At 47.0% G+C, this 17,473-nt stretch overlaps 1 protein-coding gene across 2 annotated transcripts in view; it reads left to right on the forward strand.

The window, feature by feature from the left end:
- The first annotated feature begins 700 nt into the window (after positions 1-700).
- Positions 701-17,473, forward strand: part of inhbaa (inhibin subunit beta Aa) — a 28,763-nt gene continuing 11,990 nt past the window's right edge. The window contains exons 1-2 of one of the 2 annotated variants that reach the window (XM_072378925.1): positions 701-814; positions 1,189-1,948. In XM_072378925.1, the coding sequence (XP_072235026.1) occupies positions 1,411-1,948 (538 nt within the window). In that variant the 5' untranslated portion in view covers positions 701-814; positions 1,189-1,410. Of the gene's footprint in view, positions 815-1,026; positions 1,949-17,473 lie in introns of those variants that run through there. The other variant, XM_072378926.1, reaches the window with a different exon arrangement.

A 17,473-nucleotide genomic window follows, 5' to 3' on the forward strand; every position in this document is an offset into this window, starting at 1 on the left:
CCCGATTTAAGTGCCATTGAAGAAACTGAGAGAATAAGAAGTTCTACATGAGCTGCTTGGTTTCAACCGACAGTGACCACTCTTGGACTTTAAGGTCTTTGGCATTTAGGACCCAAACATCTGCTTCTGGGGGGAAATCGGGTTGCTTTCATGAGCACATGGACCCCAGCAAGCAGAAAGCAAAGGAAGAGTTCCTCTGTGGTGATCTCTGGGTAATGATCGGTCACTTCAAACATAAAACCCAGCGACTGTAAAAGGATCTGTAGATCTGTGGAGCAGCAGTGAAGGATCCAGAGTGGTCACACGGATCTTTACAGCTTCATCGGCTGCAAAGCAACGAGATAATAAAGCCGATGATGCCGTGTTGACTGGAGCAACCAGACTAAACACATGCAGCGCGTCAGACAGAATGACTGACTGATAGACAGCCAAACAGATGCCAGATGGAAAGGAGAGTCACGGCTCATCTTAGATTTTTCACCTCAATACGTAACTCATTGAAAGCCGACCGTGGGAGGAGTGAGGAGGAGGGGATAAAGGAATCCCTGCTCTGCTCCATTAACTGCTAACCAGAGGGAAGGAGAAGGTAAAAGTACCATGAGTCACTGAGATGGGAGGAGACTGGAGTGATGGAGGGAGGAGGGAGGTGTAATTATGGAGGCTATATCAGGCTGAGATAGAAGAGAGGAGCAGAGAGAGGGAAAGAAAGACGAGAGCGAGGAGGAGAGAGGGAGTCCAGCCCACTCCGCTAAAAGCATTCAACTGTTGAACGAGGGAAGGCATTCAACTCTGACAGAGAGAGGGAGCAGCAGAGGTAAAAAGACTGAGAGGAACTCCCCTCGTCTGGGATAACTTAGTCCAACTGCCTCTGACACACACTGCGAACACACACTCTGCAGCGACCTCGCCCCGGGAACAAGGATCCTCCTGCACCACAGTTTTTCCTTCATCCATTCATCAGTTTTTTCCTCTTCTTGTTTTGGTATTTTTTCTTGTCCTTTTTCTTTCTTTCTTTCTTTCTTTCTTTCTTTCTTTCTTTCTTTCTTTCTTGTGACGCCTCCACATTTTGCAGCCATCTGTCCCTGACAAAAAGATAAGGATTACTCATTTCTCTCTCGCCGCCGCTGTGGTTTTTTTTGCCGTCCTCTCTCTCGTTTCTTTACAGCTTTTTTTCCCTCCGTTTCGCAGGTGGACTGTGAGCTCAGCTGAACTTTGCAGCTTCCAAACTTCTGAGAGGAGGACGAGAGAGAAAGACAAAGACAGTAAGACCGAAGGGAGGCAGACGCAGGAGGGAAATCTTTCTTTCTTTACTCCGGACTCAATTTTTGTTCACTTTTAGCACAAATTAGACTGTCTGTGCGTCTGCATCAGACCGCATCTTTGAGAACCAATCAGGCGTCCCCTGCCATCATGTCTGTGTTACCTCTGCTGAGCTGGACCCTCCTGCTCCTGGTTCAGGTCCAGAGCTGTGGCTCGTCCTCGGACTCGCCGTCCAGCCTCCAGCCTCCATCTCTGACCGTCCAGCCTCACAACCAGCCCCTGCCGGACGCCGCCTCCAGCTCCCACTGCCCCTCCTGTGCTCTGGCCAGAATGCGGAGAAACGACGGGGTGACGGCGGCGGATGAGCGGGAGGAGGAAGAGGAGGCAGCTCAGCAGGACGTGGTGGAGGCGGTGAAGAGGCACATCCTTAACATGCTGCACCTGCAGGCCCGACCCAACATCACCCGGCCCGTGCCGCGCGCCGCGCTCCTCAACGCCCTCAGAAAGCTCCACGTGGGGCGCGTGGCAGAGGACGGCAGCGTGCAAATCGAGGGGGAGGAGGAGGTGCGAGGGAGGGGAGGCCGGGGAGGAGGCGGTTTGGGAGGAGCGGCGGCGGCGGCGGCGGCTCGAGTGGGAGACGGCGGCGACGCACAGGAGACCACGGAGATCATCACCTTCGCCGAGGCTGGTGAGTACCGACGGTGTAAATTTTCCATTTTAGTGTGTTACTACGAAGGTGTGCATGTGTGTGTGTGTGTGTGCACGTGTGTGTGCACGTGTGTGTGGACAGCAGCTGAGATGAAGCACACGTCTGTGTTTGCTCTGAGCTGGAAATCCGTTGATAGAAAACTGTCCATCCATTAGTGTGTGTGCTGAGAGAGTCGAGCTGCTAATTCCACCTGCATCCTCCCCCAGCTGAGCACACACACATGCACACTCACATGCACACTCACATGCACACACACATGCACACTCACATGCACACTCACACTCACACCTCTGCCTCCTGCTGTTTGCAGAGAAAACCTCATTATCTCCTTACAGTCGGAGGGGATTGTGTGTGTTTTCAGTGGCTCTCCTCAGACGCTGGAACGTTTTTCCGGCAGCGCTTCAGAGAGGGAGGGAGGTCAGGTGTTAACGCCTCTGACCTGCAGCAGGGCCCGCTTCGCCCCGTTTAACACCCTTTAAACAGCTTTAAATCACAGCAGCGCGGGCATTCGGGAGGTTTCCTGTTGGCAAAGGGCTTCGGAAAACTCCACGTTTGTTTCAGCTCACTTCGCAGGCAGTTTGTGTGTAAATGCATCCAAAGGGAAAACAGCTCAACTGTCTGCATGGATCAGGAGCTGAAATCAGTTTAAAATCGGTGCTGTCAGCGCAGAAGCTCGGTCAGCACATTTAAACGGTTTAAACGTCGTCCTCGCTGTGAAATTCCTGCCTCCAGTTCCTCACCTGTCGGCCGGGCAGCGTGGGGGCGGGACTCTGACGTCCGCTTCCTGCTCCGGATTCTCTGCTGCAACAGTTTGAGTTTCTGTAGGCGAGAGTCTGGAACAGCAGATGGAAAAGATTTTTATGAACTGGATCTGTGCAAACAGGCTCAGCAGAGCAGCTTTACTGAAGGGAAACACAGAGTCTGAAGCTGCCCGAGGAGCTCCTCTCTGTGGAGGAATCTGGTGTGAGAGGCAGCTCTAATGTTGTGTTACACCAGTGTTACAAATAAAATGTGGCACAGCTAGAAAATGAGCAAACAGACCGTCAAAAACAAAGCACGGCTGCCTTCTTCTGCTGTTTTCTGCTCAGAATCCAACAGCAGCTTCAGCAGAACCTCAGACAGGCGGGCGGAAGCTTGCTTTGAGACTGTAAAACCTCCTGCTTTACCTTGTTCCACCTCCATCAGACAGAAATATACCTGACTGAGAGCCACTTTCCTCAGGAATGCTTCTCAGAACTTCCTCATCCTCAAAGATAAACCTGAGTGATGTTTTTCACCAGTTAAACAACTCAAACAGCCTCCTCTGAAGATGAGCAGGCACAGACTAAAGCAGCATCAACCAGGCATCCTGACTTAAAAAATCTATTTAAAGGTGCAGAAATGTAAATTTACCTTCAGATCCTGCTATTTTATTTCTTTGTGCTTTCATTAAAGGTCAGAATTACGCTCAGAACTTCTTTTCTTAGCCACCAAGGGGCCTAAAACCAGAGGCGTGACTAAGGTTAACACAAATTTACAGTATGTGAGCTGGTTTTATCTGGTCCAGACAGCAGACCTGCAGAGTTGAAGGGATCAGAGAAGCAGTTGCATGCAGTCAGGAGGCTACGAAAACCACGGCCGCTGGAAGGGGGGGTGCCAAGGGGCCCCTAAAGCTTGGTGCTCCACATCTTTAATCGCAGCTCATTGTGTCCCGTTTCTGTATTTATCAGAAGCTTTTATCCAAAGCGACTTACAAATGAAGATATAACAGCTTTATAAAAGCTAACAATAAGCTCCATAGAAGGAACCCAGGAGTCCGACTCTGTCAGAGGGGACAGAGTAGAGATAGGGTGCAGGCATAGAAGGAAGAGCAGAAAGACTTTATTATTCACGTTTTAGCAGTTATTTGGTTAATTTAAGTGCAGATGTTGTCACAAACGCGCATCATCAACCACATCATTATGAAATGTTAGTTGACAAATCCATTTTTAGACAAAATGTGACCTTTTCTTGTAGAATTTTGGCTAATTTTTGGGTCCTTCTTGCACCAAGGATTTTCTTTTGGGTGCCAGGATTCTCAATATTGACCTTAAAGTCAGAGTAAAACTGAAAAAACTGCAGAAAAATGTGTTATGAACTATTAGGTCAAGCATAGAGTTTATATTTCTGTATTTATCAGACGCTTTTATCCAAAGCGACTTACAAATGAAGATATAACAGCTTTATAAAAGCTAACAATAAGCTACATAGAAGGAACCCAGGAGTCCGACTCTGTCAGAGGGGACAGAGTAGAGATAGGGTGCAGGCATAGAAGGAAGTGCAGAAAGATAAAGAGCAGAGATAGAGGGGGTAGGGAAGTACAAGGTAAGTGCTGGGATAGGAGATGCTCTCTGAAGAGCTGGGTTTTCAGGAGCTTCTTGAAGATAGACAGGGACGCCCCTGTTCTGGTAGCGCTCGGTAGGTCATTCCACCATCGTGGGACGACACATGAACAGAGTTTGGATTGTCTTAGGCGTGGTGTAGGAGCTGCTAGATGTAAGGACAAGGTACTACCTACAAGGAGGTAGGTAGCACAAGGTGTTCCGTGTTCCTGATCTAATCTAGAAACAGATTAGAGCAGATAAACTTTTAACTTGTTCCGGTTATTTCAGTCCTTCGTCGGGTCAACAGCAGACAACACAGGCTTCACAGTTCAAGGAATATTACATTTCCAAAAGTAATCTGATCTGAGAGCAGCACAGAAGATGTGGAAGGCTTGTTAGTTTCATGCTAAATTTGGTTTGAGAGATGGTGATTTCTGTGTTCCAGTGAGCCCAGAACAGGACAGGAATCTAAAACAAAATGTCAAAATTAGGTAAATCTCTTTTTTTTTTTCTTGCAATAAGATTATAAGTGATGGATTTTTGGTCCGGTGCCTTTAAAGTCTGCTTATAAAGAGCCTCAGACTTGTTCTGGTGAAAGGTTCATCTTCCTCTGGGTACCCAGAACCCACCCTAACCCAAATATGCTCATATTTCCTGATTTTCCAAAGCTGCCTGTAATGTTTGGTCATACTTAGCGTCTCAAACTTGAGTCTCTTCAGCCACCTGATTAGGACCTTGTTGGAAGGATTCCTGCGTTAGCTGTTAGCCCCTAAAGTTGGGCCGCTCGGCCCATCAGGTACTGATGATACACCCTGAGGGTCTCAGAGATGCAGCTGCATGATGCAACAATGTTTTCCACCTCTGTGGACTATGGGCTATACCAGGGATGTCAAACCCCTGGAGGGCCGCTGTCCTGCAGGTTTTAGATGTTTCCTGCTCCAAAACACCTGATTCAGACCAATGCCTCATTAGCTGGTTTGTGCAGAATGTAACAATCTTTTGTAGAGATCCATTTAATCTGAATCAGGTGCTTTGAAGCAGGGAAACATCTAAAACCTGCAGGACAGCGGCCCTAGAGAACCGGAGTTTGACATCCCTGCGCTATACTATACTGAATTCCCTCATGTCGTTTGGTTTATAGCACCCTCTTGTGACCCTAGGAATAATGACTGTGGCTGAAGAGACCAGTGCTTATATAAATATATATATTAAACACAAATGATGCAAACTAATAAGCTAATTTACCTCAGACCAATAGATCCAACCTCTTGCTTCCATCTACCCAAAGTTTGCAACACCTGCTGAGACCCAATCCCATCCCTTCCTTGGCCCAGCTCCTTAGTCCTGCAGGTGCCCCTATTCTTTGGATAATAAGCTCTTTAAAACACTGGAAGTCTGAACCATTTCATACTATTAAAGCCGTCTGTAACGCAGCATCCTGTTGAAGTGGAGGACTGTTGATGCCCCCCTGTCCTGTTGGATTCTTCAGCTTTTCGGTATCTCTTCTCTGCTTCGTCCTCAGATCTAAGCCAGCCCCAGATTTTCAAACCCGGGCCCAGAAAAAACGCGTCCTACATTTGGGTCAGCTTATTTTAGGCTGTATACGAGCTTGCGGTTTTCCATAAGAGCTCGTTGTTTTTCTAAGATGTAACACGACCCGCCGTGAGAATACTTTGCACCCAGCCAGTGCTGTGCTTTGTTGGGAATAAGCGATGCATTCAGGGAGCTCAGTAATTATTTTGGGGAGGTAAAGGAGCAGAGAGATGACTGGATTCTTGGCGAAGACAAAGTGTCAACCTCTGTTTAGCAGCTCTGGCACAATATGTGTCTGTCTGCGTTTTATTCTGTTGAAACTCTTCTCCTCGTCCCTGTTTCTTTCCTCCCTCTTCTCCCCGTCTCTCACCACACACAGAGGACAATTAGGCTAATTGAACTTAATTGAACACATCATTAGTGACATTCCACAATCCACTTTCATCTGCCTGCTTCTCTGCTGCTCCCTCTAACCTCGATATACCCTTGGCTGCTCTGGCAGACAGAATAAACCGGTCATTGTTGGTTCTATTCTGGCAACGCGGCGGCGAGCTCGGGGTCGCTTCACTGACCTCCGACAACCGAGAGGAAACTGAATCAAAGCAGCTGATAGGAAGACAAAAACATCTGTCTGTCATGAAAATAAACTACAATTAGCATGTTTCCTTTGTCTGCTTTTCTTTCTCTTGCTCCCATTTTTCTCCTCTCTGCTTTTCTTTTGATACTTTTTCTTTGCCTCTCGTGTTTTTCTTGGCAAAAACTCAATTTTCTTCATCTTTTCTTCTGTTTATTCTCTGTTCCCCCACATTTCTTTGGCTCTTTTGTCATCTGCTTCTCGTCCACCAGCAGGCCTCTCTGCCCTTCCCTCCACGTCCAAGACTGGGAGGATGGTGGCTTTACTGTGTTAATAGCCTGTTTACGGTCATGTCCGTGCAGTCAGAGCGCTGCTGGTTTGAATCCCGGGGCGGCTTGTTTTATATGTCATCCCACCACATCGTTTGGCTCCACTTTGATGTGTGACCAACCACCAGAGATGCTCTATGTAAGGAGAGATGAATCACTCGATAGTAAACAACACAGATTGTGTGCAGAGACACAAAGTGCATGAGAAGAATCAGCAGATGATGGAAAGAAAGTGGAAGGATTGTGTATCAGAAACTATTCATAACAGCAAAATGTGGATAAATCTGCCGTCAGATTCCTCTTGTTTCAGTAAGCTTAGCAGAAAGAGAGCTCTGAAAGTCCTGATCAGCTTCATTTCTGTCTATATTTCCAGTAAAACAGGAACCAGCTGCAGAGATTTATTCAAACATGTTCAAACATGAACATAAACCCAGAATATGAGGCAGAAACAGAGTTTTTTATCAGTTCTCAGCAGCTTTAAAGTGAATCTCTGGTCTGAGCTCCTTTATTCTCCAACACAGCCTGAACCCTCTGAGACCAGCTTTCTGTCATTTCTTTAAGGAGTCTTCAGGAATAGTTCTCCAGGCTTCTTGAAGGACATCCCAAAGCTCTTCTTTGGATGTGGGCTGCCTTTTGTTCCGTTCTCTGTCAGATGATCCCACACTGCTTCAATAATGTTGAGGTCCGGGCTCTGGGGAGGATTCATCCCTCCATAAGACCTGTTGCCACTGATTTTCAGTCCACTTCTTGTGTCATTTGGCACAGCTCAGCCTTTTCTCCCTGTTTCCCTTCCTTAAGAACGGCTTCTTGACAGCCACCCTTCCATGGAGACCATTTCTGATGAGGCTTGGGCCAACAGTAGATGGATCAGCTGAAGGTCCAGATGCATCTCTCAGGTCCTGTCAGGTCACAGCTGGATTTTTTCCTCTTTCTTAAGGACATCACTTTCAGATCCTGTTCATCTGCTGGAGATAGTTTTTTAGGCCTGACACTTCTTCTTTTGTCCTCCACTGGTCCAGTTTCCTCAAATGTTTTAAGGACACACTGCACACCATGCTGAGATATGCCAAGTTTTCAGCTAATAGCTCTTTGGGAATCACCTTGTTGCTGCAGAAATCCTATTTTCTGTCTGTCAAACTGTGTTTTCTTTGCTGTTTTTCATAGATGCAGCTAAAGAAATGGGAACAAATGATGTGTCTTTGTGACAAAGTGTCTAAAGATCCAGTTTAAAATGGCTTCTTTGCTAAGTTGTCTGTTCTGTGTCGACACAACACTGGTTCATCCCTTGAGTTAGGAGCCTTTTTTCTGCCTGAATGGGTCAAAGGTCAGAGTTAAGTGGCTGAACTGCGTGAACATACTTCATCAGACTTTAAGTTAAAGCCTTAAATGGGCCTCGGAGCCCATTGGTCTGAAAGGATCATCAAGAAGTTAAAAATTCATGTTTAATGATCTTAATCTGTTCAACCTGGATGGCCCAAAGTTGTTCTCTTTATAACTTTTTAGGTAAAAATCAGCCCTTTTCTGCCCCTTATCTCAGTCCCAGTGTGTTCAGCATTTTGAAAACTGGTTGGAGTGAGACGTCTGCGTTTGGCTTCTCTTGGCAGCCGCCTGCTGCGTCGTCCCTTTGGGAGGAATCAGGGAGGACAGGAAGGCAGTGAGCAGCGGCCTCGCTTCAAACAGAGCGGGGAGGAATCGGTGGGAAAAAGGAGGGAATTAGAGAGTAAGGGCTCTGCGCGATGGTCAGGTTTATATTTATCCCAAACTGACGTTCCAGTGAGAAATTGGTTGTACTGGGAGGCTCCCAGTGACACGGGAGGAGTTCTGATTACAGGAAGCCGTTACCTTCACAGGCCTGATTAGAGTTTTCCTGCAGAGATAAAGACGAAGCTGGTTTTGGCTTTAAGTTGGACTGGGATGGAGGCGTCTGCGGCGGTGGGATCCATCAGCTGAGTGTGCAGCTCTCTCTTTATTGAGCTTTTCAGAGAGCTTCGGCTCACGCTTTAACTGTGCAGCTCTTTTACTGTCCCACTTCAGTCTGTTGTTTTCAGCCACAGCAGGCGGCTGTAAAAGCGCCTTTACATTCCCCGCTCAGCAGCAAACAGCAGCCAGACGCCATTACAGACCAGCTGGTGAACACAAGCGTCATTTCAACCAAAGCACTTCCAGCTGGTTCAGAAAGAACTTAGAACCAGTTCACTCAGCTGCCAAAGCCCTGGCTCCTGCCCAGAGGCTGCTGGTCCAAAGAGAAGAACCTTAGCTTAGAGTTCTGGGGCAGGGTTATGGACACCAGCTCCAGAGCCAGTGAAGTCTGCCTGATCCATAGCTGAATGATAAGGCTGAGCTTCAGCATGAATGTGAAAGAACACGAGCTCAGCTGAACGAATATGCAAGTATTTCACAGCTGGCTTCATCAGATCCTGCTTGAAACAGCGAGTAGAAGTGATGTTTCACCCGTAACAGCATTATTACACCGTCTCCATGAGAAGTTTTGGATGTTTGGGGGCTGGATAGTGTAGTGGTATGATTGCCACCTTCCATGTGGGAGATCCTGGGTTCAAATCCCCTGCATGAAAGGTTCTACCTCCAGTAGGGGTCCTTAGGCAAGGCCCCCTTACCCTACCTGCCTACCTGTAAGTCGCTTTGGATAAAAGCTAAATGCATAAACATAACATGTTTCAGATGACATGAGTCTGTGGTGGAAAACCAGACCAGTTCTGAGAAGGTTTTAAACCTGAACCAGCTCTGAACGGGCCGCCGTACCAGAACCGAGTCATAAAAAGGGGACAAGAGTGCAGCGTTTAGCTGCTAACGAGCCTGATCTGGAGACCAAAATCAGAGCAAAAAGACACTGAACATCGGGCCTAGTTTTACGTCGTGCACCCAAAACCACTGCAGAAAAAGCTTTTAGCAGGACTGAGATCACAGAGCTGTTGTTGCCATACTTTCCACCATCTTTCATTAGAATTCAAACAGATTTGTTTCAGATAAATCCTCTGAAATGACCTTGTTCCTACACCTGGGTTTCTACTCCCACTGACTTCGGTGGCGTCGAGCCCCCTGAGCTGCTGTTCTGAATGAGTCGTGGTCCGCCCTGAAGCTAAGAAAAGACCAGCAGGTCATGTTTCTGAGGCGGACGCTCGTCCAACTCATCAGATAGAGCAGCTCTGGGGAGGACAGCGCCTCAGAGGCTCTTTGGTATTTGCGTGCTTGGAGACGGGAGCATCTCCATTTGTAAATAAACTGGCCTGAGAACCCAGACTAAGTTCCAAGATGGCACTCCGGCTTTAATTCAGCTCAAATTTTTAAAGTCCCAAGACAGGAATCTGGTTTGTCGCCGTGGTCTGAAAATGGAAAACATGCCACTTTGTTAACCCCACAAAAAATGTGACAGATGAACTTTTTCAGTAGACGGAGAAGCTGCTGGAACAGCTTTCTCATGTTTGTTATTGTCCTCGTGTTTAAAGCTGAATTTCAGTCTGGAATCATTTTACAGCCCACTTTTATTTGGCATAAAGAGGGAACGCTAACAGCACTCTGTTACAGCTCAGACTGAAACTCCAGCTTTCATTTCTTCTCACTTTGCCAGGCGGCAGCAGTAAAAGTACCACAGGCTACACATAAACACACGCCAGAACACATGAAAATGAAGTGCAGTGCACTCCAGAACTGGCTACCAAATACATTACCCAGAGCAGTTCGTACCCTGGATCCCTCAGCCGCAGATGCTGTCTCAGACACCGGGATCCACCGGGATCAACCGGGATCCCAGGTCCATCTCAAACCTCCTCCTGGATTTGATCTTTTTAGGCATTTGATGTAGGAAACAGACATGAGTGTGATCCGTTTGGGACACTTTAAACTTTACAGGTGTGATCCGGTCGGTCCGTTTGGGACACTAAACTTTACAGGTGTGATCCGGTCTGTTTGGGACACTTTAAACTTTACAGATGTGATCCGGTCGGTCCATTTGGGACACTTTAAACTTTACAGGTGTGATCCGGTCCGTTTGGGACACTTTAAACTTTACAGGTGTGATCCGGTCGGTCCGTTTGGGACACTTTAAACTTTACAGGTGTGATCCGGTCGGTCTGTTTGGGACACTTTAAACTTTACAGGTGTGATCCGGTCCGTTTGAGACACTTTAAACTTTACAGATGTGATCCGGTCGGTCAGTTTGGGACCCTTTAAACTTTACAGGTGTGATCCGGTCGGTCCGTTTGGGACACTTTAAACTTTACAGGTGTGATCCGGTCTGTTTGGGACACTTTAAACTTTACAGGTGTGATCCGGTCGGTCCGTTTGGGACACTTTAAACTTTACAGGTGTGATCCGGTCTGTTTGGGACACTTTAAACTTTACAAGTGTGATCCGGTCGGTCCGTTTGGGACACTTTAAACTTTACAGGTGTGATCCGGTCCGTTTGGGACACTTTAAACTTTACAGGTGTGATCCGGTCCGTTTGGGACACTTTAAACTTTACAGGTGTGATCCGGTCCGTTTGGGACACTTTAAACTTTACAGGTGTGATCCGGTCTGTTTGGGACACTTTAAACTTTACAGGTGTGATCCGGTCTGTTTGGGACACTTTAAACTTTACAGGTGTGATCCGGTCGGTCCGTTTGGGACACTTTAAACTTTACAGGTGTGATCCGGTCCGTTTGGGACACTTTAAACTTTACAGGTGTGATCCGGTCCGTTTGGGACACTTTAAACTTTACAGGTGTGATCCGGTCCGTTTGGGACACTTTAAACTTTACAGGTGTGATCCGGTCGGTCTGTTTGGGACACTTTAAACTTTACAGGTGTGATCCGGTCGGTCCGTTTGGGACACTTTAAACTTTACAGATGTGATCCGGTCTGTTTGGGACACTTTAAACTTTACAGGTGTGATCCGGTCTGTTTGGGACACTTTAAACTTTACAGGTGTGATCCGGTCCGTTTGGGACACTTTAAACTTTACAGGTGTGATCCGGTCTGTTTGGGACACTTTAAACTTTACAGGTGTGATCCGGTCGGTCTGTTTGGGACACTTTAAACTTTACAGGTGTGATCCGGTCCGTTTGGGACACTTTAAACTTTACAGGTGTGATCCGGTCGGTCCGTTTGGGACACTTTAAACTTTACAGGTGTGATCCGGTCTGTTTGGGACACTTTAAACTTTACAGGTGTGATCCGGTCGGTCTGTTTGGGACACTTTAAACTTTACAGGTGTGATCCGGTCCGTTTGGGACACTTTAAACTTTACAGGTGTGATCCGGTCGGTCCGTTTGGGACACTTTAAACTTTACAGGTGTGATCCGGTCTGTTTGGGACACTTTAAACTTTACAGGTGTGATCCGGTCGGTCCGTTTGGGACACTTTAAACTTTACAGATGTGATCCGGTCGGTCTGTTTGGGACACTTTAAACTTTACAGGTGTGATCCGGTCCGTTTGGGACACTTTAAACTTTACAGGTGTGATCCGGTCGGTCCGTTTGGGACACTTTAAACTTTACAGGTGTGATCCGGTCCGTTTGGGACACTTTAAACTTTACAGGTGTGATCCGGTCGGTCCGTTTGGGACACTTTAAACTTTACAGGTGTGATCCGGTCTGTTTGGGACACTTTAAACTTTACAGGTGTGATCCGGTCGGTCCGTTTGGGACACTTTAAACTTTACAGGTGTGATCCGGTCGGTCCGTTTGGGACACTTTAAACTTTACAGGTGTGATCCGGTCGGTCCGTTTGGGACACTTTAAACTTTACAGATGTGATCCGGTCTGTTTGGGACACTTTAAACTTTGTGTGATCCTGTCCCAGCTTTTCTTATCAGACAGGGAAGTCATGGTTTTATCACTTTCATCATGTCAAATGAATCCAAACTGTCAAAAACCATGTTGACCCACTGGGTGAGTCGGGCCACTTTTGTGCACATTTACAGTCTTTAAATTTCCTCTTTTCATCAGCAGCTCCATGTATAATGCTAATATGTGTTTATTCATCCAAATGTTCTGGCTTTCTTAGAGCTTTTACACTGAAGTCACCGAAACGTTCTGGCGAAAACATGTGAATCCAGAAGGAACTCTGGCTGTCAGAGCTCCTCTCTGCATACTTAAGTCTCAGCATATTTAAGCTGCTGCTGGTAAACATGAGGCCTGATTCTTACTGACCCAGCCCGCTGAGCCATCCTAAAGTAAACTCTGAGGACAGAAGGAAGGGTGGACTGCCATTCTTTTAATGTAAAACAGGCCTCAGGTCGTAAATCTTCCAAAACACCTAAAAGGCACACAGTGTGATTATTAAAAGGCTCAGCAATTTTAAACAAACAGGAGGTTTAGGGCTCTTTTCAGGGGTGGATTAATCATGTGGCTGCAGGATAAACCTCAGATTCTGGGAGCGTGTCACTAAGAGGCTCCAAACACCGGCTGAACTCGTATTTTTCATGCTGAGCCTGTTGTTTAGTTCAGAGGGAAACTGCTCACAGACCACTGCCTCCATTAAACCTGCTCTGGAAATTCATAATCCCCAGAGGATGAGCACTCATTATCTTAGTCTGAGCAGAATACTCGGAGGATTTCCAGTTAAATGTCTCGTTACATGGTCCAGTGAGTCGTGGTGCCCTGAGGATGAACCACACATCCCTTTGGTGACCTCCTGACTGCTGCTGCCCCACCTCCAGCAGCTAAAACTCGCTGTTGACTGGATCTTCATGCTTTGTGAGTCATTCTTCTGCTCCAGCAGGATGAACTTTGTGCTTTACTTTGTTCTTTTACAGCAAATAGATGAATCGTGGCCCCTTTATTGTAAAAAAGAGAGGACAGGAAGTGAGATTCTGACCCCACACCCACCTCATGGTCCCATTCTCTGGTTCAGGCTGCGCTAAGATAAAAGCTGAAGGCATTTTTCCATTTTGGAGAGTGGACAGAAGAGAAACAGCTGTGCAAACTGTGAGTCCCGACAGAAGCTGCTGTTTTAATCTGCCTCAGTGAGCAGAGTGTGAAGAGGAAAGCTGTGACTTCCAGCCGCCTCGTCCTGCTTCACCGTGAACAAACACACGGATGCCTCAGATCAGCTGAGGTGGGATTATGTTGCACACAGTGTGTAAACACTGAGGGGTGAGGATGATGGAGGGTGTGTTCACTCAACAGTCAAACCCAGAATTAGCAGCTCCGCCCACTGCTGTTGGTGGGTTCTGGTGCTCCTCATCAACCTGTGGGGTCACAACAATGAGGGCAGCATCAAACCCAGCTGCTGACCTTTAACACTGGTTCAGTTTAACCTCCTTTAGGCTTGGAGATGTTTATCTGCAGCATTTGGAGCACATTTCATGTCCAAAACTATTCAAAGTGCTTTATATAAAATAAAAGACTGCAGCGGGGGGCGGAAGAAGCATTAAAATATGTAAAAGAATATAAACAGAAAGAAGTAAAGCAGGATGAAAGGCAGGAGACTTGTTATAGGATGATGAGACACAGCGAACCGGGGATTGTGTGGTCCTGAGAGAAGCTTTAAGAAGCTTTAAGAAGTGTAAAATGCTTCCAGTCGGCCCTTTTGCCAGCTTTTGGTGAGCGTTCCACCTGGTTTGGCTGCTGAAGAGTCCTTTCAGGTGTCCTGTGAAATGAATCTCTGCCTGATAGAAGAGTCTTTCTGCTGTGTGCAGAGGATTCAGTAAGATTTATAAACAGTGTTTGTGTCACATGTTGGCAGCATCTCTTGTTTAGCTTCGATAGCTGCTCTGACTGATAAATCAAATAAGTCCTAATATGCCCCAGGGGCTGATGGGGGATTTGGTTAATGTTTGGAGGCTGTTGACGTTGAGCTGAGCTGAACAGTCAGACGGGGATCAGCTGATGATGAAGAAACAGGAGGCTGAGAGAAGCCAGAGGAGCAGGCTGACCTCGCTGCCTGGAGCAGCTGGATTTTAGCCGGTTAAACTGGGTTAAACTGACTTTTAAACTTTCTATTTGATGGGCTTTTGCTCATCTAAACTGGCTGCTGCATGATGGTTTGTCAAGTCTGAAACATGCATTTGATATTCTTTATTTATGGAGGAATTTTTGGCCACCAGTTGCCTTTATTTGAAAGTTTCTGGACAGGAAATTGGGAACAACCTGCAGCAAAGGGCCAGAGGCTCAGTGAGAGGATTTGAGCCTGATTCCTGGTGGTTTTTCATGGTCTAAGCTGGGTTTTGGAAGTCTATTTCATGATTTAAACTGGATGGATGACGACGTTCTGACGTAAATTGGTCTAAACTTGGTAGTATTGGGTCCTTGGATGTTTTCTGGTTGTTCCAGATGTGTTATTTGATGGGAATCTGAAGGTCAAAGCTAAGTTTTTGTTGTCTAACCTCTGTTTTTCATGATCTGAGCTGCTAAGTTGGTTTAAGTTGGTTTAAGTGGCTGTTTGATGGCCTAAAGTAGATTTATAATCGTCCAAACTGGGCCACTGGTATCTTATGAGTTTAGTTTGGGTTAAAAGAAGCTGAACTAAAAGTTTGTTTCGGGCTTCTTTCTGTAAGATGCAGGAAAAGTTTTTTTTTTCTAATCAGATGAGAAAACAGATGCAAATAATTAGGAAAACACTGGTTTCCACAGAACGAGTGCGCATATGTTTCAGTGTTCTACTCACCAATGTTCTGGCTCTGAAATCATGTTTTATGAGCTGTTGAGACATCAGTTTGTAAAGATCCATCTTCTGTAAATGAAGGGGGATTACAGAGAGGGAGGGAGGAAGATTAGCTGTGAGGCGAAGACTCGCAGAGGCTGGACAGACCTCTCTCTGCTGCATGTTGTTCTTCCTTTCGTGAAGCTCACGTTAAACAAGCTTCACACCAAAGTTGGGACTGATTTCCTTCCCTTTCTCCTGTCCTGCCGTGTTGTAGCTCCACAGAAACTGTTATTTCTGAGGCATAAAACACCGAGACAGACAGTGAACGTCCAGCTTTGTGTCAGAACTTTTCTTAACATTGTTTTCGTTTGTTTTGGTCGTGACGGGGCTCCAAAAAGCGCCAAAGCTGCACATTGCTGAAGTGATTTAATAGTAAAAATGCTCAGAATCTGAAGCTGGACCTGCTTCAAAATTCCACCCAGTGATGGACAATCACACGATGCATGCCGCAGATTGTTTTCATTAAAGCAAGAGCAGGAGTTCATGAGAAAAATGAAAAATGTTGAAATATGCTCTTCTGCCAAAGTCCATTAACTTCTCTTTCAATTTAAGTGAAGTTTGTTTGTGGGTTCTGCTGCTAAAGAAACAGGATTCAGCCTTAGCTGTCCCTTCTTTTCCAGTTTAAACGCTCAGATTTCAGTCTGCGTTCCATCACATGTTCTGTTGTTTCTGTTTAGGGTCGAACCGAAAACTGTTCTGAGCTGAAGTTATCTGGCTTCAGCCTCTCAAACGGGACATTTTTGGACCGTTGGTGAGACAAAACAAGCATTCGATGCAGCCCGGTTGTTTCATTAAAGCCTTTTGGAGTAAAAAAGCAACTAAATTCAGTCCGGACTGAGCTGACCTACATAAAGCATGTTTTCCATCATCCACGGACTCAAACTCGCTGTTAAAATGCTTGTATTTGACCAGACTTTATGGTACCTTAGGAACAGGTGATGCAGGGTGGGGGGCGGAGCTTGATCAGGCTGTTGGAGCTGACCAATGAGGACAGACCGGATTCTTTTGGGAGGGGTCGGCCTCGTTAAGGTCGTTTTTACAGGAAACCCTTAAATCTGTGAAACCAAGCAGCACTCTGTGAGTTTGAAGATAAAATCAGCCTCAGTGAGCGGAGTCACATGAGCTCACCTTCAGGTTCTGTGTTCTGCTGAAATAATCCCGTCTGTGGTCTGAGGCGAGCATTTCCAGCGTGTGTTCATACGTTTCCTTGGATAGAGCAGCCGCGAGTCGCTCCATGTTTTACGAGCAGTAACTTCCTCACATGGCAGCCAGCTGCACTTCTGAATTAAACAAACAGAAATGAAGCATCAGCCCCTTTGGGACTACATTCAGGGGTGGATTAATCCTCACTTGCTGCAGCAGGATGGTGTCTTTTGTCTGTTAAGTCAAAACAGCTTTTGTCCAACACACAAAAACAGATTCAGGGCTGGTTTTTAGCTCTGAATCTGAATTAAGAGGAGCACAAGAAGCGGGCCGCAGGAACCCAGTTAAAGCAAAGACTCCACAGAAAGGATGAATGAATCTTTATTTTTCATTCTTCCTGAGGTGAAGATGACGAAAGTGAGATAACAAACCGGCGCTCGGGCTGCAGCAGCGGACTCGCTAAAGTGCCGCCCGCCTCCACAAAGCCGCCCGTTCACAGCCTTCACGGCTGCTGCTGACATTCATGAACTCTCACATCGTGACTTTGACTTTCTGTGCGGACACATCGCTGACAGAGGGACGGGGGGGTGGGTCCAGGGTCCAGGGTCTAGGGTCCAGGGTCCAGGGTCCAGGGTCCAGGGTCTAGGGTCCAGGGTCTAGGGTCTAGGGTCCAGGGTCCAGGGTCCAGGGTCTAGGGTCCAGGTTCTAGGGTCCAGGTCCTAGGGTCCAGGGTCTAGGGTCTAGAGTCCAGGGTCCAGGGACTAGGGTCCAGGGTCTAGGGTCTAGGGCCCAGGGTCCAGGGCCCAGGGTCTAGGGCCCAGGGTCCATGGTCCAGGGCCCAGGGTCTAGGGTCCATGGCCCAGGGTCCATGGTCCAGGGCCCAGGGTCTAGGGTCCATGGCCCAGGGTCCATGGTCCATGGCCCAGGGTCTAGGGTC

This window comes from Leuresthes tenuis, unplaced genomic scaffold, assembly GCF_036924035.1.
Source record: "Leuresthes tenuis unplaced genomic scaffold, fLeuTen1.0.hap1 SCAF_24, whole genome shotgun sequence".
In the NCBI taxonomy this organism is placed as follows: Eukaryota; Metazoa; Chordata; class Actinopteri; order Atheriniformes; family Atherinopsidae; genus Leuresthes; species Leuresthes tenuis.